Source organism: Esox lucius, chromosome 9 (genome assembly GCF_011004845.1).
Source record: "Esox lucius isolate fEsoLuc1 chromosome 9, fEsoLuc1.pri, whole genome shotgun sequence".
Classification (NCBI taxonomy): domain Eukaryota; kingdom Metazoa; phylum Chordata; class Actinopteri; order Esociformes; family Esocidae; genus Esox; species Esox lucius.
In genome coordinates this window covers 19,222,206-19,245,293 of record NC_047577.1, presented here as the reverse complement: position 1 = coordinate 19,245,293, position 23,088 = coordinate 19,222,206, and the positions used below count along the sequence as shown (strand labels likewise).

General features: G+C 43.3%; 3 protein-coding genes across 4 annotated transcripts; all 3 read right to left on the bottom strand.

Annotated features, from left to right (window-relative positions):
* Nucleotides 1–1,541: 1,541 nt before the first annotated feature.
* On the bottom strand, nucleotides 1,542–3,550 carry LOC105021546 (zinc finger protein 32). The gene is made up of 2 exons (XM_010889304.4): nucleotides 3,287–3,550; nucleotides 1,542–3,074 (listed from the first exon to the last, which is right to left on the bottom strand). The coding sequence occupies exons 1-2, from the start codon at nucleotides 3,450–3,452 to the stop codon at nucleotides 1,957–1,959; spliced, it is 1,284 nt and encodes a 427-aa protein (XP_010887606.1). The 5' UTR covers nucleotides 3,453–3,550; the 3' UTR covers nucleotides 1,542–1,956.
* Nucleotides 3,551–4,478: 928 nt separating this feature from the next.
* Nucleotides 4,479–11,510, bottom strand: LOC105021545 (tripartite motif-containing protein 16-like). 2 transcript variants are annotated; one of them, XM_029121882.2, is made up of 6 exons: nucleotides 10,485–11,510; nucleotides 10,017–10,112; nucleotides 8,758–8,991; nucleotides 8,457–8,642; nucleotides 8,277–8,333; nucleotides 4,479–5,450 (listed from the first exon to the last, which is right to left on the bottom strand). In XM_029121882.2, exons 1-6 carry the CDS (start codon nucleotides 11,094–11,096, stop codon nucleotides 5,436–5,438), a joined length of 1,200 nt encoding a protein of 399 aa, XP_028977715.2. In that variant the 5' UTR covers nucleotides 11,097–11,510; the 3' UTR covers nucleotides 4,479–5,435. The 2 variants fall into 2 exon arrangements, with proteins under 2 accessions (XP_028977715.2, XP_010887604.2); XM_010889302.4 differs by having other exon boundaries at nucleotides 8,495–8,642; nucleotides 10,485–11,508.
* An 8,937-nt stretch (nucleotides 11,511–20,447) lies between these two features.
* LOC106024457 lies at nucleotides 20,448–22,569 on the bottom strand. Its single transcript, XM_013135349.3, has 5 exons — nucleotides 22,380–22,569; nucleotides 21,351–22,160; nucleotides 21,097–21,157; nucleotides 20,939–20,980; nucleotides 20,448–20,741 (listed from the first exon to the last, which is right to left on the bottom strand). The coding sequence occupies exons 1-5, from the start codon at nucleotides 22,555–22,557 to the stop codon at nucleotides 20,675–20,677; spliced, it is 1,158 nt and encodes a 385-aa protein (XP_012990803.3). The 5' UTR covers nucleotides 22,558–22,569; the 3' UTR covers nucleotides 20,448–20,674.
* Nucleotides 22,570–23,088: the final 519 nt, after the last annotated feature.

Below are 23,088 nucleotides of genomic sequence, written 5' to 3'. Positions count from 1 at the left end.
TGTCCAGGCCTTCAAAGACATCAGAATGGTACACAAGGTGTATACACTCACCTAAAGGATTATTAGGGAACACCATACTAATACTGTGTTTGACCCCCTTTCGCCTTCAGAACTGCCTTAATTCTACGTGGCATTGATTCAACAAGGTGCTGAAAGCATTCTTTAGAAATGTTGGCCCATATTGATAGGATAGCATCTTGCAGTTGATGGAGATTTGTGGGATGCACATCCAGGGCACGAAGCTCCCGTTCCACCACATCCCAAAGATGCTCTATTGGGTTGAGATCTGGTGACTGTGGGGGCCATTTCAGTACAGTGAACTCATTGTCATGTTCAAGAAACCAATTTGAAATGATTCGAGCTTTGTGACATGGTGCATTATCCTGCTGGAAGTAGCCATCAGAGGATGGGTACATGGTGGTCATAAAGGGATGGACATGGTCAGAAACAATGCTCAGGTAGGCCGTGGCATTTAAACAATGCCCAATTGGCACTAAGGGGCCTAAAGTGTGCCAAGAAAACTTCCCCCACACCATTACACCACCAGCCTGCACAGTGGTAACAAGGCATGATGGATCCATGTTCTCATTCTGTTTACACCAAATTCTGACTCTACCATCTAAATGTCTCAACAGAAATCGAGACTCATCAGACCAGGCAAAATTTTTCCAGTCTTCAACTGTCCAATTTTGGTGAGCTTGTGCAAATTGTAGCCTCTTTTTCCTATTTGTAGTGGAGATAAGTGGTACCCGGTGGGGTCTTCTGCTGTTGTAGCCCATCCGCCTCAAGGTTGTGCGTGTTGTGGCTTCACAAATGCTTTGCTGCATACCTCGGTTGTTGCTCTTCTATCAGCTTGAATCAGTCGGCCCATTCTCCTCTGACCTCTAGCATCAACAAGGCATTTTCGCCCACAGCATACTGGATGTTTTTCCCTTTTCACACCATTCTTTGTAAACCCTAGAAATGGTTGTGCGTGAAAATCCCAGTAACTGAGCAGATTGTGAAATACTCAGACCGGCCCGTCTGGCACCAACAACCATGCCACGCTCAAAATAGCTTAAATCACCTTTCTTTCCCATTCTGACATTCAGTTTGGAGTTCAGGACATTGTCTTGACCAGGACCACACCCCTAAATGCATTGAAGCAACTGCCATGTGATTGGTTGATTAGATAATTGCATTAATGAGAAATTGAACAGGTGTTCCTAATAATCCTTTAGGTGAGTGTATATAGGCTTAATTTTGACAGACAATCAAATTCAGATATATATCACATCTGTTTTTTTCTGATAAAATATGTTATAGTAGATCACAAAAAAAACTGAATTGGGTGCTTGTGAAGAAATGCAGCCATAGTGATGGAGGACAACAAATTTGCTGCATTATGAAAACCATTTGAGAATGGAAAACTTCAGTAATGCATTTATAGTTTGTAAATTGGACAAATTCAAAGTGCACTGCACTTATCGGGCCGACTGTAGACCATACTAAATAATGTAGTTCCACACATGAAAACATCAACAGGCTTTGAACATCAGATCTGCATTATGCAAAACTGTTTATTGTTTCATAATTATATACTCATTCAATTTAAATTAGAACTGTAAAATTGTATATAAAGTGACTTTGTCAAAAAAAAAAAAAAGAGCTGGCTGTTTAAAACTGTCACTTTAACAGTTGTTAAATGCTGAATGTTGTGCAAGGTCCATGTAAACCAAATCTTGTCTGCAGGCTATTGCTTACAGTGGGCTGAAGTGTCTTGGAGTGACTTTACTAAAATAAGATTAAAATAACATGTATATACTTTCACCTCAAGTACAACACTCTAATAGTCCAATCTAATAATTCTCCGCTGCCTTTACATTACAATCTACTAATGTATTGTCCTCATTTTGTTTAATCTTTCGCTCCCCGTAACCATTTGTATCTGGGCCACTTCCACTCATGAGTGAATCTTTAACCAAGCACTGAGCTGCTGTGTTGCTTCTCTCCTGTGTGAGTTAGTGAATGCCTCCTGAGGTGTCCCTTCTGATTGAAACTCTTCCCACAGGTTACACAACTAAATGGCTTCTCTCCTGTGTGAGTCAGTATATGCCTTCTTAAGTCCCCCTTCTGAATGAAGCTTTTCCCACAGTAAGCACAGCCGAACGGTTTCTGTCCTGTGTGAATCCATATGTGTTTGGTTAGGTCCCCCTTCTGATTGAAGCTCTTCCTACAATAAACACAGCTAAATGGTTTCTCCCCAGTGTGAGTCAGTATGTGCCTCCTTAGATTGCCCTTCTGATAGAAACTTTTCCCACAGTTGCCACAGCTGAATGTGGTCTCCCCTGCGTGAATCGTCATGTGCTTGGACAGGTCGTTTTTTTGTTTAAATGCCATCCCACAAGATGGGCAGTTAAAGGGCTGCTCCATGTGACAGAATCGGACATGGGCCTTCAGTTTACAAGTGGAGTTGTAGCGTTTTAGGCAGATGCTACATTCACTGGGACTCCCCTTGGCGAGAGACATGTGCCCCTGCAGGTCCGCTTTCCGAGCGAACGTTTCGCCACAGTCACGACAGCAGAGAGTCTTCTCGGATATGACGCCTGGTTTAGAACAGTGTCCCACCAACGATGGGTTGGGATCCAGTTGTGGACGACTGTCAAGTCCTGCTGGGTAGCTGCTAAAAGCTGAACTGTTGCCAAAAGCATTGTTTGGATTGTTACCAGGAGGGTCAAAGAGAATGTTGAGACCCTTTTGATGAGTAACGGTGGCGAATTGTGTATCCACTGGTTCAGAGTCGCTCTCTATGTTCTCCACAGTCTGGGTTTGGGGAGGAGGCAAGGACTGAAGTGGGCCTTCCTGATCATATTCAGTTTTCACACAGAGAGGAGGGAATTCGAACTCTATGATGTCAGCTTTCTGGGACTGAACATGCTCTTCCTCCTGACTGGTCCTGAGATCCACCCGTTCCTCTTTAATCAGTGTGGGCTCTGGGTCCTCCTCCCCCACTGTTGGGCTCCACTCCTGCTCACCCTGCTGCTTCTCAGGAGGAACCTCCTCTTCTGAGACAGAAAGTGAGAGCTGCAGAGAGTCTGAATGGAAAGAGAGGGGAACATAGTTTAGTTATACAAAACAGCTGAATTATACATTTTAATGTGTTACTCTGCATATGCAGCCTGTCTGAGTCCAAACCAAAATTTTGCAATTGTATTGAATTAATCTGGAATCTCTGCCTGGTAGCCTGAACAGCTTATTCATTCATTAGAACGGTATCTATTATTAATTGATAGATGTAAATACGAACCTATTCTACATAGTTTTATGTCCGGTGTTATCTGCAGTAGTCTCCGTAGACGTTCGTTCTCCTCCTGGTACTGCGCTACCGTTTTCTCAACCGCTCCAAAAATCTCCACAGCCGCTGCCTTTAAGCGCTCATTTAGAAACACATGCAACAACTGTAGTTTTGACATTTTTAGCCGACCGAGAGTTGTTAAAGCAGTTGCTGTTGGGATTTGTTAACCAATTAATAACGGTGGCCAGAAACAAAACAATCCCACTTCCAGTTTCACTTCCGTATTATCTTCTTCTGTTAATATCAGCGGTTGGAAATACCGCCAACTTCACACAGCGTCCCCGTGTGGATGGAGCATTACCATAAACCAGATGGGCACTTTAAAATCCAGCCTCATACGATTACGAGACGGAATTTAAACAATAACACTGCTTGGATCCTCTTCACTTACCGAACGAGACCCGAATAGTTTTCGCTGGATCAGGTTGGGGTGGGAATCGTTAACTTATTAAAAACAGATGTCTTCTGGTCATTTATGCTTGTGTTTATCCTAATTAAAACCTTACCTATGGCCCTTTTAAGGGTAAGAGAACCAGGCAACAACAAACATTGTGAGGGAATTGCAACCAAGAGCAGAATCGGGACCTGGTTGCCCATGGATACAGCGCATTCTCTGGCCAACTGACATATATGCCTATGAGCTTGCAGCCTACCGATCTACCACAAGGAGTTGCTAAATCAGGGCGAGACGAGAAAGCTCATCAATACAATCAAGTCCCCTGAAGATTTGGCTGTTAAAATCTATTTGAAATCTATTTGAAAATGTTTGTATTTGAGCGGAAAAAATATTATATTTCACCTAAGTCAAATATCGAACTCTTCTGTATTCTTCTGTTTCGTACTCTAGGGAAATAGACCTCCATAGAAATCACCATGAGGTGTGCCCAAGGCCTTCTGGCGCCCAAGGTGGTGAAGATATGTAAGACACTAACGTCAGTGGTGCCGAGGCCAAGAGAGGAGTTAACTTGAGGGAAATAATTCCTTAGAGGTGTTTGGTTAAACAATGGCCCAAGTGAGTCTGACGATTTTTGTTATTTGTAATGAGGTGTAAAAGTGGTAAAAGTTTTTGGGTGCAAGGTACCCAGGTCTCACCAGAAGAGGCTAACACCAGTCTGTCACTGGACAGAAAATAGGAACAATAAACCCCCAACAACAATCAACTTTATTGAGCTTACATTGTAGAATAATGTAGGATGTTACACATACATGACATGATTGCAATAATACGGCAGTGTTATGGTTAGTTTTAGCTGTACAGTAAAAGGAGTCAGTGCCCTACTTGCATCTGAACACATTTTCCTTCGGATGTCATCAAACATTTTGCTAAACTGTTTGCTATAATGCCTGGGTGTGGAGAGAGAATGATGTGTGGAGTTTCAGTTAGGACAAACATCTTTGTGGTGCAATCTTATTTCTCAGCCAGAAGGTATTGTTTTAAAAAAGATTTGAATGCATTTTACAAAAACATAAAAATAACCGTCCCACTTTCAAATTTGTCCCAGTATCCCAAGTACTTATCTATTAGCACAAAGTTAGGAAAGCACAGTGTAATAACCTGGTCACATGTCATAACCTGTTAGTCACTCCTCTGGTGTCATTATCCTCACAGACGAACCAACCCCAAAACCAGGGTAGAGGGCTTGAGTGAACATGGTCTTGGCTCTGTGGAGCAGGGACATTGTGTCTGACCGGTCAATGCTGTAAAAGGACAGAGTACCAGCCCCGTGGTCCAGGTAAACTCCTACTCTGGAGTCAGAGCGGATGGTGGGGACATCCATCACTTGTCTGTTATGGTAAAAACAGCATCTAGCTGCAGAGCAGTACAACCTCCAGGAATGAGCATTACCACCAAACCAAGAGGCGTTATTCTGTCCTTTCCTGCTTATCCCTTGGTATGAGACGGCTACATCAACTTCCACCCCCGTCCACTCTACCTCCCAGTAGCAAACTCCATAAAGACCCTCTCTACATAACACCTGTTTCCAGTGGCTAAATCTGTCTTGATGGTCAGGTTGATGTGCTTGGTTGGGCTGGATCCTGGTCGCCTTTCTGTTCCCGTCAGACAGACACAGGAGTCGGTGGGATGTGTTGGAATCCAGTGTCAATGGGCAGCAGTCTTGAACAAGTAATAAGAAAATTAAATAAAAACACCTGAGGGTTTTTGCAATTTTAATGAGTGATGTGTACAAAGCCGTGCACAGATTTTTCGATGGGCATGTGCTGAAACTGAAAAAATTGACAAAAAGTCCAATATAGAGCAAAGGGGCATGCGCTTGTATGTGAACAATACTGTATATAAGGGATGTGTGTAGGAGTGATGTGTGTATGAGTGATGTGTGATGTGTGTATGTGTGATCTGTGTGTGAGTGATGTGTATATGTGTGATGTGTATGTGAGTGATGTGTGTATGTGAGTGATGTGTGTATGTGAGTGATGTGTGTATGTGAGTGATGTGTGTATGTGAGTAATGTGTGTATGTGAGTGATGTGTGTATGTGAGTGATGTGTGTGTGAGTGATGTGTGTATGTGTGATGTGTGTATGTGTGATCTGTGTGTGAGTGATGTGTATATGTGTGATGTGTATGTGAGTGATGTGTGTATGTGAGTAATGTGTGTATGTGAGTGATGTGTGTATGTGAGTAATGTATGTATGTGAGTGATGTGTGTATGTGAGTGATGTGTGTGTGAGTGATGTGTGTATGTGTGATGTGTGTGTGAGTGATACGTGTGTGTGAGTGATACGTGTGTGTGAGAGTTATGTGTGTATGAGAGTGGTGTGTATGAGAGTGATGTGTGTATGTGAGTGATGTGTGTATGTGAGTGATGTGTGTATGTGTGATGTGTGTATGTGTGATGTGTGTATGTGAGTGATGTGTGTATGTGAGTGATGTGTGTATGTGAGTGATGTGTGTATGTGAGTGATGTATGTATGTGAGTGATGTGTGTATGTGAGTAATGTGTGTATGTGAGTGATGTGTGTATGTGAGTGATGTGTGTATGAGTGATGTGTGTATGAATGATGTGTATGTGAGTGATGTGTGTATGTGAGTGATGTGTGTATGAGTGATGTGTGTATGTGTGATGTGTGTATGTGAGTGATGTGTGTATGAGTGATGTGTGTATGAGTGATGTGTGTACGTGAGTGATGTGTGTATGAGTGATGTGTGTATGAATGATGTCTGTATGAGTGATGTGTGTATGAATGATGTGTGTATGAATGATGTGTGTATGAGTGATGTGTGTATGAATGATGTGTGTATGAGTGATGTGTGTATGAATGATGTGTGTATGAATGATGTGTGTATGAGTGATGTGTGTATGAATGCCAACTTAACTATGCCATAATTTCTCCCATAACCATGTGTACTGTTGTTATTATATTTCTGCTGCTGTTTGGTGCTGTTTGATCTACATTACCCCCATGCCTTTCTAACCAGTGAATATGGACCAGTTTTCTGCTAGACCTACTGCGTGATGGCATGCAATGGCAAGAATTGGAAACACCTTGCAACAAGTTAATGACTGAGATCACTGCACCACTCAAAGACCAGCCCTTATGCCCACTGCTTACAGACCGCCTGACTTCCAAGCCCCGGCACAAATCGGGGCCGAACGCCAAGTTTCGAGCCCCTCCTATCGTTCAGCAGTTTAACCGTTTACATGGAAGAAATGATTGGTGTAAGAACCAAAAGAGACGATTTTCCAGTTGTGCCGCAAGGATTTGTGGGGATTGTGACACTACTATTTCAGTCAGTGTTCTACTCTGGAAGGGAGGTTTGGGTGAGAAAATGTTCTGGACATACTGTAGCCTTCTTACATACTGTACATACTGTAGCCTTCTTACATACTGTACATACTGTAGCCTTCTTACATACTGTACATACTGTAGCCTTCATTTACAGATGTGCCAAAAAAAGGGGAACACAACAGTCCTGAAGGGATGAGACGTGGATACATTTCTAATCTGTCATGTTGATGTAAGAAAATGTGAATTTGATTTCACTTCTGATATTGATCCCAAGACCAAGCCTTTAAAGAGAGTCCTTGGTGATCACCCCTGTGGCTACTGTGCTAGGGGAAATGGCTACGAACTGGGAGTTATCAGTGAGATAGGACCTGAGCCAGAACAAGACAAATGGAAGATTGCTGTTTAGTTTGGTCAAATTGCGAACACATTGTGAAAATGGCATTTGTAAATCTTGGTGAGTTCATCATTCCCTTGCTACACCTTTGAACCATTCGATGATTCAATAATGAAAGGGTTATGATGAGCCTACAGAAAAATTCCATTATTTTTGGTTACGCCCATTTTATAATTTACAATTACTGGCGCCATATAAATGCAAAAATGAAAAAGGCTATGTTACCTGACACATGGCCAATATCTGGTGAGAACCACTCAAGAGATTAGTCATGTAGGCTACACCTGATCGTGTCTAAACTGGTTTATAGCCTTTGCATCTCTAGTTTTTTAGGTTTTTTATCCAGGTAAGTTAACTGAAAACACATTCTCATCTACAGCAATGACCTGGGGAATAGTTACAGGGGAGGAGAGAGGATGAAGGAGCCAACTGGAAACTGGGGATGATTAGGCACCTATGTTGGGATGAGTTAACACCCCCCTGATCAGTTACTGTTTTTCAACATTAGCACGCGTATCACATTTCCTCTGTTTCTGTATTTCTCTGGTACTATGTTTATTCTTGTTTCAATTTTTTATGTTTTTATGTGTAACTCATGTAATCCTGAGTTTGTGGTGTGGGTGGGTTTTATTAATCATCCTGGTTGGTTTGATATCCCCTCTTTTGGTTAATGCGCCAGCTGTCAGCATTGTGTATGTACTGTATATGTACAGCATACGACTGAAGGCCCATATGACAAGCTAAACCCTGAGAATGGTTCCAGCATGCAGTAGGGGTGTGTGCTCACACTCTTTACTCACATTGTAAGAAATCCTCTCTGGTCTTGGGCTCATGCTGACCATTTGGGACTTTAGCCACTAAAGACAGAGGGACAACCATTGTCAGTTGGGCAAAGAGACATTTCTGGGAAGTCAACATGACTCATTGATTCTAGCTAACACAATCCTACCGCACTCATTACGGTGGGCACAAATACTCACAAAAAGAGTACATCTGAGCATAAAATAGGCCTGCCAACCGTTGCGAAATATCCTGTCAATTTCCTGTTTGCAGATGTCTTGTAGTCGCCTTTTCACTTCAGACACACTGTTCATCACGTGCTGAAACGTCACAGGGATCCTGGGTCTTGCCTCAGACCCAAGGGGAACGCAGAGAGACTGGATGTTCTATATAGAGAAAGACAAACATTATTTTACTTTTAGGCGCATTTCACCGGGAGATTAATGCAAAGATTGTCATTTGAAAGTCACATGCGAGTGAGGTTTAAGGTATAGGCATCACCTGGAGGAAATCGATGTGATCTTCTGTTTGTGAGAGCTGCTTAAGCTCATCATGTCTTCTCCTCAGCTGAGCCACCTCCATCTCCAGCCGCCTTAAGTGAATTCGAACTCGACTCACTTCAGCCTGCTGTTGAGCTTTGATCAGCTCTTTCACCTCAGAGCGCTTTTTTTCAATGGAACGGATCAGCTCAGTCAAGGTCCTCTCACTGTCTAACAATACTGCTTGTGCGGACCGCTGTTTTGGGCACAGGAAGAAGGGGGTCCATTTCAACATGTCCAATGTTCGCTCAGCCCTCATCTTACATAGGGCTGACAGAACATAGGGCCCAGACACTAAAAGGAACATGGATTAAGCAAACGTGTGCCAGTAAGAACTTTGGGCCCTGGGAACATAGGGCTAAGAGATTACAGGACTGAGGGAACGTAGGACTAGGAGATTACAGGACTGAGGGAACGTAGGACTAGGAGATTACAGGACTGAGGGAACGTAGGACTAGGAGATTACAGGACTGAGGGAACGTAGGACTAGGAGATTACAGGACTGAGGGAACATAGGACTAGGAGATTACAGGACTGAGGGAACGTAGGACTAGGAGATTACAGGACTGAGGGAACATAGGACTAGGAGATTACAGGACTGAGGGAACATAGGACTAGGAGATTACAGGACTGAGGGAACATAGGACTAGGAGATTACAGGACTGAGGGAACGTAGGACTAGGAGATTACAGGACTGAGGGAACATAGGACTAGGAGATTACAGGACTGAGGGAACATAGGACTAGGAGATTACAGGACTGAGGGAACATAGGACTAGGAGATTACAGGACTGAGGGAACGTAGGACTAGGAGATTACAGGACTGAGGGAACATAGGACTAGGAGATTACAGGACTGAGGGAACGTAGGACTAGGAGATTACAGGGCTGAGGGAACATAGGACTAGGAGATTACAGGACTGAGGGAACATAGGACTAGGAGATTACAGGACTGAGGGAACGTAGGACTAGGAGATTACAGGACTGAGGGAACATAGGACTAGGAGATTACAGGACTGAGGGAACATAGGACTAGGAGATTACAGGACTGAGGGAACGTAGGACTAGGAGATTACAGGACTGAGGGAACATAGGACTAGGAGATTACAGGACTGAGGGAACATAGGAGAAACCCTGATTTAACCACCCAATTCACTTAATTCTCAAGTTATCCGTAACAGCCTGAATTTAAGATGGTCCCAAATTGACAGCCCGACACTCACCTGGAGAATGACCACAGACTGTGTCAGTTCCTGAATATCCTTCTCTCTCTCCTGGATTCTTTGCTGGGATTTCAGATTATTTTCCTCCACATGCTTCTGCAAAACAAATTATCTTAAATGTCCTACAACTGCTTCTGCAAAACAAAAATCTTAAATATAATGTAACTGTTATTTCATTACTCCAAAATAATGTACTAATTTGCTGAAATTAGGATGCTGGCATGCTACCGTTCCTAGTCAATGCTAAAATGGGTTGGGCTTTATACTGATTGGAGGACAATTTTCTTAATTCAACCAATCATTTTCTGCTTTGCCTTAAGAACCAAATATATAAAAAATGTGTAGACCAAACGATTGTGTATGAAAATTATAACTTGAAGGTTTTGCCACATGAAATATATCTCCTTTTGTTCTCGTTAATTGGGTTTTAAGTAAAAATTTTAAGGTGTGACATTGACTGTTATTTACCTCTTTCTCAGTCCTTTCCTGTTCAGCTGACACTGTATCATGGCCTTTATGTCCATCCATCACACACAGCAGACAGATACACTGCTGATCAGTACGACAGTAAACCTCCAGCAATTTGTCATGATGAGGGCAAATCTTCTTCTGGAGCTCTCCGGTGGCATTAATCAACTTGTGCGTTTTTCCTTGGTGTAGGTCATTGTGAAGTTTGAGATGAGCATCACAATAAGAGACAAGACACACCAGACAGGACTTGATAGCTTTTAGTTTTCTCCCAGTGCAGATGTTGCACCCCACATCTAATGGTCCTGCATAACAGTATAAAGGAGGAGCAGCTTGGAGTACCTTCTGCTTCAGTTTCTCCACCAACTCAGTCAGAAGGGTGTTTTTCTTCAGATCGGGTCTTGTGGTGAAGGTCTGCATGCACTGGGGACATCTGAAGAACCCTTTCAGAATATCCTGATTCCAACTTTCTTGAATGCAGTCCATACAGTAACTGTGTCCACAAGCAGTAGTCACTGGATCTATTAAGAGATCCAGACAGATTGGACAGGTTATCAGGTCACTATTTTCAAAAATTGCTTCAGCCATGGTGTAGCAAACACTCTCAGACATAAACTGTGCAGTCACTGAGATTGGTTTCCCGGGCAAACGGTTACTGCTGAATGATAGGAGGGGCTTCTGCGGAACTCGAAACTTGGCGTTCGGCCCGGATCTGTGCCTGTACTTGTATATCAGTTGGCCTGGCAAGCAGTGGGAATAAGGGATGGTCTCTGTTCAAAATGTACGCACAAATAATCAACAAACAACAACATATTGATGTAATGTTCATCAATGCATGCATGTGGTAGTGTGAGTGTCTGCTATTGATAAGTGTCTGCTGATATAGTGTGTAAATGTGATGGCTGTCTTATCACATCCCTCATCACCAGTGTCTATGTAATTTTTCTTTTTGTGATTTAGTTTACTTTTGTGATTTGATCATGTTTCTCTGTGGTGTTTTTCAATAAGCATGTCAATTCCAGCAGTATTTCCTTTTTTAACCCTCAACACCTCAGCCCTGGTCAAAAAGGCACCGCAGTGCCTGTACTTTTTGAAGAGGCTGAAGAAGGCCTGCCTGTCTTCCTAGATCCTTGTGAACTTTTACTGCTGCACTGTCGAGTGCATTCTCACTAACTGCGCCACAGTGTGGTTTGGCAGAGGCTCCGTGGCCGACCAGAAGGCCCTACAACGGGTGGTGAAAACCGGCCAGCACATCACTGGTGCCCAGCTCCCAGCCATCATAGACCTCCAGCAGAAGGGTGCACGGCATCCCCTTCACACCCATGCCACAAACTTTTTGCCCTCTTACCATCAGGCAGGCGGTACAGGTCTCTTTGTTCCCACACCAGCAGGCTCAGGAACAGTTTCTTCCCAGCTACTGTAACCCTGCTGAACTCTGTACCCAACACTAATCATACCCACCTGCCCACGGGACCTTGTTGCTCTACTCTTCTTGTACTACTGGACTCTGACACTGCTTTGCAAAGTCTAATAAGGACGTTTTCAGTTACATGTGCATGTCTACCTAGGGAACCTCATTGTTGCTATCCCTGCATTTCAGTTGCACATGCTACCTTCAATGTGCCTTCTTTGCAGATCTATACATCCCACATATAACATACATTATACTTAATACATTTTCCGCCCTCTTCTATTTGCACTTCTGGTTAGATGCTAACCGCCTTTCGTTGTACCTCATTTGTACTATTCCGTGACAATAAAGTTGAATGTAATCTGAATCTAATCTATTCCAGTTTTCAGCCACCCATCTCTGCTTTACTTCTTTGCTGTTTGGTCATAGCTCCGGGGGTGTGGTGGGAGATTTTTTTTATAGCCTGGAAATGAAGTGAATAGGCTATACTTGACTAAAACTGTCTACACACATCAAACAACTATGTTATTAGATAAAGTTAAGCCACATTGAGACAAAGGACTTGCAATGGGTTGCGTGTTCTTTGGGGTTTTGGGCTGGGCATCTTTGTAAACACTTTGCAACAAATTTGATTGAAGGATATGCAATGCCATCCATAAGTATTTGGGTAGTTTGGATGGTTCATCCGTCCCTCCACTTCACCCGCCTCCTTGGGTTTCTTTTTTGTGGAAAAGAAAGATTGGGATCTGCGCCTGTGTATTGATTACAGAGCGTTGAATAAAATCACAATCCTCTATCATTATCCTCTGGCCCTCGTTTCCTCTGTCATTGAATCAATGCGTGGGGTGTGCTTTTTCACGAAATTGGTTCTCAGTAGTGCGTAAATGCGTGTCCGGGATGGGGACAAATAGAAGACAGCATTTAGCACCACTACAGGGCATTCTGAATATCTGGTCACGCCATACGGGTTGATGAATGCTCCATCAGCCTTCCAATCCTTTGTGAGCGAGATGTTTAGGGACATGTTCGGCAGCGGTGTGGTCTACATCCATGATGTTCTGGTGTATTCCGCTACAAGGGCCGAGCACGTGTCCCAGGTTGGCAGAGTGTTTGGATACTGCATTACCACCTCAGGGGCGGAGATGGAGAGTGACTGCATTGCTGCTTTGCATAATTGTCCGACTCCAACCATGGTGAAGGAGGTGTAGCGCTTCATTGACTTGGCCAATTTCCTTCGGAGGTCTATCCGGGGCTTTGGCAGGGTTGCAGCACCTATCACCTCTCTTCTGAAGGGTGGGCAGTACTGGTTCTGTTGGTCTCCTGAGGCGGACAGGGCTTTCGGCAACCCAAAGGCACTGTTCACCACAGCTCCGGTACTGGCCCATCCGGATCCATCCTTGCCATTCATAGTGGAAGTTGATGCGTCCGAAGTTGGGGTGGACGCCGTTCTATCTCAATGCGTCAGTACGTGCCCTCTAGTGTCCGTGAGCACCTCATCTATTGGGCCCACACATCCCCCTACTCGGGTCACCCGGGTATTGGGCGTACAGTGGCCTACCTTGGCTAAGGACGTGAGGGTGTATGTCTTCTCCTGCTTGGTGTGCGCCCAGTGTAGACACCTTCCCGTATGTAAATTAGGATTAGGGTGACATCCCTTACCAGTTCCACAACGGCCATGGTCCCACCTATCCTCCCCTCAGGGTCACCCCACCATCCTGGTGGTTGTGGACTGCTTTGCCGAAAGCCTACCACTTCCTACCACAGCCCTGCAGACCGCGGAAGCCCGGTTTACCCGCGTCTTTCCGGCACTATGGGGTGCCAGAGGATATCGTGTCTGACGTTCATGGAACGTCTAGGGGTCTCAGTCAGCCTGACCTCTGGGTTTCACCCCGGTTCCAACGGGCAGGTGGAAGGGTGAATCAGGATATGGGGAGGTTCCTACTGCCGGGATCGGCCAGGGTAGTGGTCTGTGTTTCTGCAGAATAAGCCCAGAACTCCTCCACGAACATGTCGTCCCTTTCAGTGTGATTTAGGGTATCAGCCGGTCCTGGCACCATGGCATCAGAGCCAGACCGAAGCTCCTGCAGCGGACGACTGCAGCGGAATGCCACCCATGTTGTTCTCCAGCGCTCCGTGCGTCACCAGAAAGCCACCGCTGACCGCCACCACAGTGAGGCCCCGGGTGTGTGCCGGGTGATCAGATCTGGCTCTTGGCCTGTAACCGGCCCCTCCGGCTGCTCTGCCGGAAGTCCTGAGATATCGGTTGCGTTTACCGCCTGATTAATGAATTAACACCTTGTTTCATGTGTCTTTCGTCAGGCCGATGGTGGCATACCTGCTCTAGGAGTCTGAGGTGTGTGAGGTTCCTCAGCCCCCTCTGGAAATCGAGGGGGCCCGGCAAACTCGGTCCGTTCCATCCTGGATTTGAGGCATTTGGCTGGGGGCCTTCAACACTTCGTGAAGTGGGAGGGGTATGACCAAGAAGAGCGGTGCTGGGTTCCGGTGAGGGACATCCTTGATCCCTCCCTTCTGTGAGATTTTCACCGCCGCTGGCTAGATTCCTCTGCTCCACGTCCTCTTGGCCGTCTCTGGGATGTGCTGTGGAAGCCGCGGGTGGACTTCAGACAAGAGCGGACTGTATTGGATTACGCTTTGCTGTGGTTTTTTCGTTGCATCAGACAACTGCTTCTGCCTAATAAACCATTACCTTTGGTTCCTATCATCCTGCGCCTGGCTCTGTCATTTTTACACGCCACAATAGTGACGCTTTTTTTTTCTTCTACCTGGACACTCCAGGTAGGTTGCAGTTCTGGAATACGGTGGCATTGGAGGATTAATGGTTCCTGGTAGCTTAAAGTTTAATTATTCTCAAGTCTTTTGCAGTTAATTTGCACCCCAGTTTACTATTTGTAACAAACCCTTTGTCACACATCAGTAGTTTAGTTATTTCAAGAGTGTTGCATCTGTCTGAAAGGCATTTTACAATTTATGACTTTTCAGTTTCAGTTAAATTGTTTTGGCCCATTTTGCCTGAGGTCATGAAGCTGCCTAATAATTATGCACACCTTGATATAAGGTGTTATACACTGTTGCCAGACCCTCCCTCATTACACAAGTACATATCACCTGAAAATGATTCAATCCAATGAGCATTCAAGTTTATATGGTTTGGAGTTCGAAAATATGGATAGAAATAATGATACGATCAGAATATTCACTTGCCTAATAATTGTGCAAGCAGTCCAGGCATGGACTCCACTAGACCTCTGAAGGTGTGCTGTGGTATCTGCCACCAAGACATTAGCAGCAGATCCTTTAAGTCCTGTAAGTTGCCAGGTGGGGCCTCCATGGATCGGACCTGTTTGTCCAGCACATCCCACAGATGCTCAATTGGATTGAGATCTGGAGAATTTGGAGGCCAAGTCAACACCTTGAACTCATCAGAACAGGCCACCTTCTTCCATTGCTCCTTGGTCCAGTTTGGATGCTCACATGTCCATTTATAGGTGCTTTTGACAGTGGTTACAGGGTCCAGGACAGTATCAAGAGATTGACTATATACAGTTTTATGCAAAAGTCTCGTCATACCTGGCCAAATTACGGGCTTTGGTGATTTTCAAAGTTTAAAAAAGTTAGGACAACCTCTGCAGGGAACAAACATAAACGTGACATATTTCTGTTACTATTTGTTTGCTGTACTTGACAGATAAAAAAACAAAAACATAAATGTGGAATGTGCAAAAGTTTGGGCACATTATCAGTCAGTCCTTAATAAAATCCCCTACAACCAAAATCACAGCTTCCAAACGCTTCTTGAAACCAGCATGTTTTTTCCCCACTCTGTCTTGAAGAAGAATTCTAACTCTAATATTCCAGTCTGGGGAATGTGAAGGCCATTCTTTAACATTAATCTTTTGTTAGTAGGTCATGGTTCAGTTAGGCAGGTGTGGGCCAACTAAAGCAATTATATCCGGCCCGCAGTTGGTAATAAAATAGTTTTGAGGGGAAGTAAAACATAACTTAAATTATATACACATTATAATGGACCTACTGTATACAAGTTTAAATATTTGCCTTTTTCGCCCTTAATTTTTGCCCTTTTCTTGTGACAAATTACAAAACCATTTAATTTCAAAATCCTGATGTGACCCCAAGCCAAAAATGTTTGCCCTCCCCTGAGAGGTGTGTTTTGGATCACTGTCTTGTAAAATCCAACCACTTTTCAGTTTCAGTTTCTTTACCGACTGTGACATTATCTTCCAGGATTTATTGGTACTTAGTTGAATCCATTCTTCCCTCTACCTGCACTATATTTCCCGTGCCACTGGCTACCACACAACCCCAAATCATCATAGATACATCACCACGCTTCACAGTTGGCCAGGTGTCTTCGAATGTTTTTGCCCCGATTGACCTTTGGTGATTGTGGTGAAAGGGTTACATTTTTAGTTCATCAGGACAACAGCACTTGGTTCTAAGATGCCTCAGATTTATCAGTGTTGTGTTGACTATTCCAGACGTCTGTGATGAGACTTCGCCACTACTCCTGTGCAAGCGGAACCTTTCTGCAGGTCCTGTACAGTGATACTGGGTTTTTACTTTGCATTTCTGACTAGTCTACAAACAGATGTTTTCCGGATTAACTCTTTCCTCAAGTTCCCCTGAACTTCAGTTTCTTAAAGTTTTTGGAGAGTGGAAAGCAGACATGTTTAGATATCTTATTATATCCTTCCCCTAGTTACAGTTTTTTACAGTCGCTAGGACACATTTCCCAATACTGAGGTAACTTCTTCAAAACTCTACACACAGTTCTCCAAACCAACTTTCAGCTCGGCACAGCAGTTCATTTCACTTTCAAAATGCACTAAAACTACCAAATCACTTCATACATGTCTCAAATCAACTCATTCTTCCTGAACACTAGCAAAGGTTGACAGACAACAAACACACTTTGTCACCCACAAAACAATGACCTAAAAAACACTAACAACAGGTAGCATTTTACAATGTTTCCTTGTGTAAAACAAGGACACTTCTCTGTTTTTAATTCACTGCAAAATTTGTTACTGGAATGAATCAGAAATGATGCAGAATGCTTCAATATATTTTATGTCTTTTATTAATAAAAATTTTTTTGCACTGAGTAATTCCAAAATACAAGAATTTGTATACACACCATCCACTGATATAGATATAATAGTAATGCTAATCTACTCGGTCTTCTCCATTTGGCCACAGGTTCTCATCCACATCACATCTTATGTCATCTAGGGCAATACACCTAGGAAAAAATCTTCTGGCATGCCTGGTCCATCCCTGGCAATCTTCTGCTGATATGTCCAGGCATCCAGCATTCATTGCGTCCAGGAGGGATATTTGATCATGTGGATAGTGGTCATGAACCTTCCACCTCCATGAGGAAAATAATTCCTCTATGGGGTTGAGGAATGGAGAGTAAGCTGGGAGGAAAGGTGACACCATTCTGGGATGGGCTGCAAACCACTCGGTGACTGCACGGGAGTGGTGAAATGCCACATTGTCCCATACAATTATAAATGTTGGCTGTTTTCTTCTCTCCATCCCTTTCCTCACCTAGCACAACCCTTCCATAGAGGTCATGCAGGAACGCAAGGAGACGTTCAGTGTTGTATGGCCCAATCAGTGGTTTGTGTAACAGCAGTCCATCGGTGGATATTGCTGCGCACATTGTGATGTTGGCACCCCTCTGGCCCGGGACATCCACTGTGGCTCTCTTCCCAATCACATTCCTTCCTCGTCGCCCTGTTTTGGCCAAGTTGAAACACGCCTCATCCACAAAGATGAAAATGTGGGGTGTTTGCCTGCCTTCAATCTCCATGACTCTCTAAAATTAATCCACAAGGCAACATAAGCTGTTACAGTAGTAAACATTACCTAAAAAGTTGTCTTTGTGTGTGTTTGGTTTTGTTCAAAAACAGTTCTGTATTTTATTGTGATCGTACCTGGACATATTGGTTCCTGAACAATGGCAGTTTCCTGCACATCAGTGAACATCCTTCCTCTCCCACCTGTGTGAGGTAACCATTGAGTCCTAAGCAGATATGCAAAAGCAATTACACACAAGTCCATTTACTTCTGTAATGTGCAACTCTACAATGAGAATCAGCTGTGGTTGGTCCAATTGTCCAATTGTTTTTATAGCATCTAATTTTAAGATTTAAAATATATTTCATTAAAATATTACTGTAGAATTGTAGCAAATTGCTGTCTTATTCAGTTTTGTATTATGTTATTGTTTTGAACTTAAGTTTAATAGCTTTGAAAACAGTATGTAAGCATGTGCAAATTGGCCTGTAAGTACACAGAGTTTTGGCGGTTGTTGTGTCGAAGTGAGAAAATAATTAATCTAATTTGAAAGATGTAGTCATTGAATGCATTTTGTGCCAAAGCGATGATAATTGATCCTTAGTTTAGCCCACTTATACTTCTGTTGTGCTCACTGTGTGAAGAGTTGACCTAAGTATTGGGAAATGTGTCCTAGCGACTGTAAAAAACAGTCTTAATATAAATAAACTGTTTCGGTTTTCTGATCCTCAGTCTGCTGCTTAGAGGAAGCCATGATGGTTGGACAAAACTCTGCAAGTGTCTTCACCTGATTCGATTGAGGCGTTACAGGTCAAATAAGGTCTGAGACTTCACAAAAAAATAACATAAGTGGATCGACTGGATGGGAGCCAAAACATTTGGACATGCCACATTTACTGTTTTGTTTAAATTAAACTGTTAAATTCAACAAATAAATACTAAATGTACAGAAATAGGCCATGTTTACATTTGTTCGCTGCAGTGGTTGTGGTAACGTTGTTTCACTCAGAAAATAAACAAAATATGAACTATGACAGAAAGCTCATTAACTGAAAATTGCATTGATATTGTAAGTATAAAGAGTATCTAATGAGTATCTCTACAAAGGATCCTTTTGAAGCTGGGCATGTCCTGGTATATTCTGGAAGGAGATTAATTTAACTGAATCCAAGCATGAAAATACGATCTTGATCAACATGGAGATGCATTTGTTATTATTATTCTTTAAATACCCCCCCCCCCCCACCCACCACGGGCACCCCACCCACCACAGCTGAACCCCACCCACCACAGCCCCACCCCCTGCACCCCCAATTTGTGTGCCAGTGGACGCTAGCCAAATGACACGCTTGCCCAGCGGAGATGTGCCCACGATGCACAGATTAATTCCATAGTAGCTACTAACAGGCAATCATTTGTCCAGAGTAAACATTGTGTACCTTACGAATGCTTTTACACCACAGTTGCTAACAAACAAGAACCATGAACACAGAAGCAAGAGTTCATCATGCCCTGTGATATTTTGAGCCTGGCTTAGTACTGTAATTACATGCTAGCCCAAAATAAAGGGATCTTTCGCAGTGTCTGCCTACAGCAGACATGTACCCCTTATGGCCGGGGCACAAATCAATAGAATTAAATTGCTTTTGCCGTCTTCCACATGCTGTGGATGTTTGCAGTCTTTTCAAATTGATGCACACTAAAAATGTTGTTGTCGGTGACGATATGTGATCATACGTAATGCTTGCATTGACCCTTTCAAATGCCCATAATCCCATTTGTTGCAGCAAATACTTTCTTTGTTGGCAAGGCTGAGGAAATACCACAAATTCACATTCACCACCATTCCTCCCTCTGTCTGAAATCCTCCTCAGTATACACTGTTTCAAACATGTATGGTTCATTATCACCATGTAAAAGAAACTTGTTTTGTCTGAGAAAGGCCCCTTTACACCCTGGTTCTGTAAAGAGCTGTGGGGTTGAACTTACACCCCCAGCCATTCAACATGATGTCACCATTCCTGTGGCACCTACTGACAGCGGTGAGAGGAGGGCATTTCTGGTTGCATGAACCAATCAATGCTTGCAACCAAGAAGTAACCAAGCATTGACTTACCAACCAATGAGAACAGAGCTATTGGTCAGTGGGGTTAGCTATAGGGCTGGGACTAGAAAAATAGTGTCTTTCCTCTCTGTCTTTGTGGAAGATGGAAACATTTTCGCAATTCATTATGAAAAGAGACTCAACTGTCATTCGTATAACAGTTGATTATTTCAGTTTAATTACGTGGATCCACGGAAACAAGCGCTTTGACAAAACAGAGTATAAGTACCTTGGAGCCGTCTGTACAGGGCCATGATAAGATAGGTTTGAGGCCTGGCGCCTCAGTTGTGGCCATAATCACTTCTAAGAACAGGGCATGCTGACCTAGGTCTTCTTCTATCCGTGGCAACCATGAAGAGTCTGAAGCAAATTCAGGCCTAGTCTAAAACAGTCCATTTATTACAGTTAATATTCAGAATAATGGATAAATTAGTCCTTTACACCTTCAACAATGAATCTGAGAGTCAATCACCATCCACACCATCCAAAAGAGGATTCTGGTGTCTTGACACATTTTAGGGATCAACTACTAGCATGGGGGGAAAAGTTAGCCCAGAGGCATTGGACTAGATCAGTGGACTACCTGCCACTAATAGTGTGTTATTCTGTAAAATTGTTATCCTGATTTTATATTTGAAAGATTTTGCAAGTGTTCATGAAAACTGAAACAATAACAACAACATAAAAAGATTATGAAACTTTATTTTTCTATATGGGCTACATTCTATTTCAGTGTACTTTGTGAAAGTGTGGCTGATTGAAACCTTTACACGCTATCACCACATTTACACAGACAGACCCATTTCGGTATTTTGCAATTGAGGGGTTGACTCAACAATTCGAGAAGTACTTGGAGGCAGTGTTCATCGCACATTCCTTCGGGAAGAGCAGTTTGATCCTGTAAGATTATTAGAACAATATTGATAATAATATCAGAAACCATTTAAATGAATACATTAATGTTCAATTATGTTACACTACAGGTTTGCATGTATTCATAAAAAGACATCCTAATGTGACATTCTCATATTTTTCACACAATTAAACAGTGAATTCCAATTCAAATGCAACACGTATTGGCTTCAGCATACTTACATCGCCATTAGAACCATTGAATGTTCAAGATGGCCACTTTCTCTGTTCAAATGGAAAAAATAGAAATTGAAATGTCAATAACAGTTGCTATACTTCACAAACAGAGTGCTATATTAACAAACGTAGACAAACCTTCCTGCTCATAACTGAACACTTACATTGTCTTTCCGATTGTCTCCATGCACTCTATGTCATCACTTAGGTTGTCATCAATCAAAGCTTGAGGAAGAAAAAAAGAACAGACTTTCATCACTGACATTCAAGCAATTTTAATCCAACCAAACTCGTCTAACGTCCAACGGTTTTGTTGTATCTTTTGTCATATGCATAAAACTTACATCTTAAGCATGTTGATACCCATTTTCTTTTGTGAGGGATACATATTTAGGTATGTTAAATACATTGAACTCACCACTGCAATTCATTTGGCAAAGGTTCACAGATGGAATGGAACCTGAGGCACAGATCACATGATCGCTCAGCTGGAACAAGCCGTAAAGGGTCCACACGGTCTCTTTAGTGTTGGATTCATGCCCAGCGTGTCTCCTTACCCTCTTAGTGACCTTAGGACTGTCCGTAGTACTGATATGGGTAGTGTAGTCTTCATGCTTAGCAGGGGGTGTAGGGGGAGCATCATGGGTAGTGTAGTCTTCATGCTTAGCAGGGGGTGTAGGAGGAGCATCATGGGTAGTGTAGTCTTCATGCTTAGCAGGGGGTGTAGGAGGAGCATCATGGGTAGTGTAGTCTTCATGCTTAGCAGGGGGTGTAGGAGGAGCATCATGGGTAGTGTAGTCTTCATGCTTAGCAGGGGTGGTATGGAGGGTAGAGTGGTTTTCATCCTGAAGGCTTCCATTGGGACCCTTAGGGCTGGTATGAGGGATGGTACGGGTAGGAAGCGTAGCACGGGTAGGAGGAGTCGGACGTTTAGTGGGGTTATCATGTTTAGCAGGGGGGGTGGAGGTGTGGTCCCCCGCAACCTGTCTCTTGCCCCTCATGTGATGGCTCTCAGGATGGGTAGTGTGGGAGGACGTAGGATGGGTACTGCGGGAGGACGTAGGATGGGTAGTGTGTTCTTTAGGATTAGCAGGGGGGGTAGAGGTGTGGTACTCCACGACATGTCTCTTACCCCTATGATGGCCCTCATGGTATTGGCGGTCTCCATACCTCCAATGAGTCACAACACTGGTGTTGAAATCTGTGGCCTTTTCCACATGGCAGACAACTGAAAGAGGTTACAAACAGCATTACTGTACAGGCGGATTACCAACATACAGATTTAGCCTAGTATTGGAATAAGAAAATATATAAATTGAAAATTACAATTGTTTGGTAATCCAGGCAAAGGCTTAATCTGATTTTAGGGAAACCAGCCAATAGCATTTCAGAAATCATTCAGATGATCAAATAAACATAAAGGATTGGGTTATGTAATGCAACTTACTTTTAGCAATTAAGTTCTCGATTGTCACGTTACTTTTTCCAGCTTTCTCAGTCATGTTCAAAATCAGGGCTGCCTTGTCCAACAGGCCTTTCAGTTCACATTTGGAGACCAGCCGTCCCTCAGCCAGACTGGGAACCAAGACGGCTACAACCAACACCACCAGCAGCTCCAGCTTCATGTTGTCTCTCTGTTTGGTCTTCAGCAGTTATGCCGGCAGATGATAGTTGCACAGTTAATATACTCTTGGTTCCATTGCTGCTAGGGTGTGACATTTGACTGAAACTCCGTATTGACTTTCTTTGCCTTTTCATAGGCAATACAACCCGATCTGTTAAAAGACTAAGCAAATGTTGTAAACCTCCACCCAGTGTCGTGTTTCTTAACTCGATTCAGGCCCCAAGGAAACTGATTTTAAATCTAACATGCGATGGTATCTGAAGGTGTACATTCAAAGTACACTGGGACAAATTAAGGTCAAACTATTCCCATGGGTATCTCAGGATCATGTGAGAATGAATCTGCGTCTTTTTATCTTCATGTTCCGATGGATCAAATGACACCAAAAGTTATGTGAGACCCATGAATGTGACTGGATTTCAAGCATTGTTTTCATATGTACTGTTCATGTAAGATATACCATGTTTGCTTTAGGACAACCTGTCTTGAATTGAACAATAAACGTATACAGTGATGATGACCAAACGTCCTT

Coding starts and splice junctions, on each gene's coding strand:
- LOC106024457 (XM_013135349.3), bottom strand. CDS start 22,557: ATGAAGCTGGAGCTGCTGGTGGTGTTGGTTGTAGCCGTCTTGGTTCCC. Junction 22,161..22,379: donor CGAGAACTTAATTGCTAAAA/GTAAGTTGCATT, acceptor AACCTCTTTCAG/TTGTCTGCCATGTGGAAAAG. Junction 20,742..20,938: donor TCAATGGTTCTAATGGCGAT/GTAAGTATGCTG, acceptor ATAATCTTACAG/GATCAAACTGCTCTTCCCGA.
- LOC105021546 (XM_010889304.4), bottom strand. CDS start 3,452: ATGTCAAAACTACAGTTGTTGCATGTGTTTCTAAATGAGCGCTTAAAG. Junction 3,075..3,286: donor CATAAAACTATGTAGAATAG/GTTCGTATTTAC, acceptor CTTTCCATTCAG/ACTCTCTGCAGCTCTCACTT.
- LOC105021545 (XM_010889302.4), bottom strand. CDS start 11,096: ATGTCTGAGAGTGTTTGCTACACCATGGCTGAAGCAATTTTTGAAAAT. Junction 8,643..8,757: donor ATCACATCGATTTCCTCCAG/GTGATGCCTATA, acceptor TTCTCTATATAG/AACATCCAGTCTCTCTGCGT. Junction 8,334..8,494: donor TGACAGGATATTTCGCAACG/GTTGGCAGGCCT, acceptor CTCTGTCTTTAG/TGGCTAAAGTCCCAAATGGT.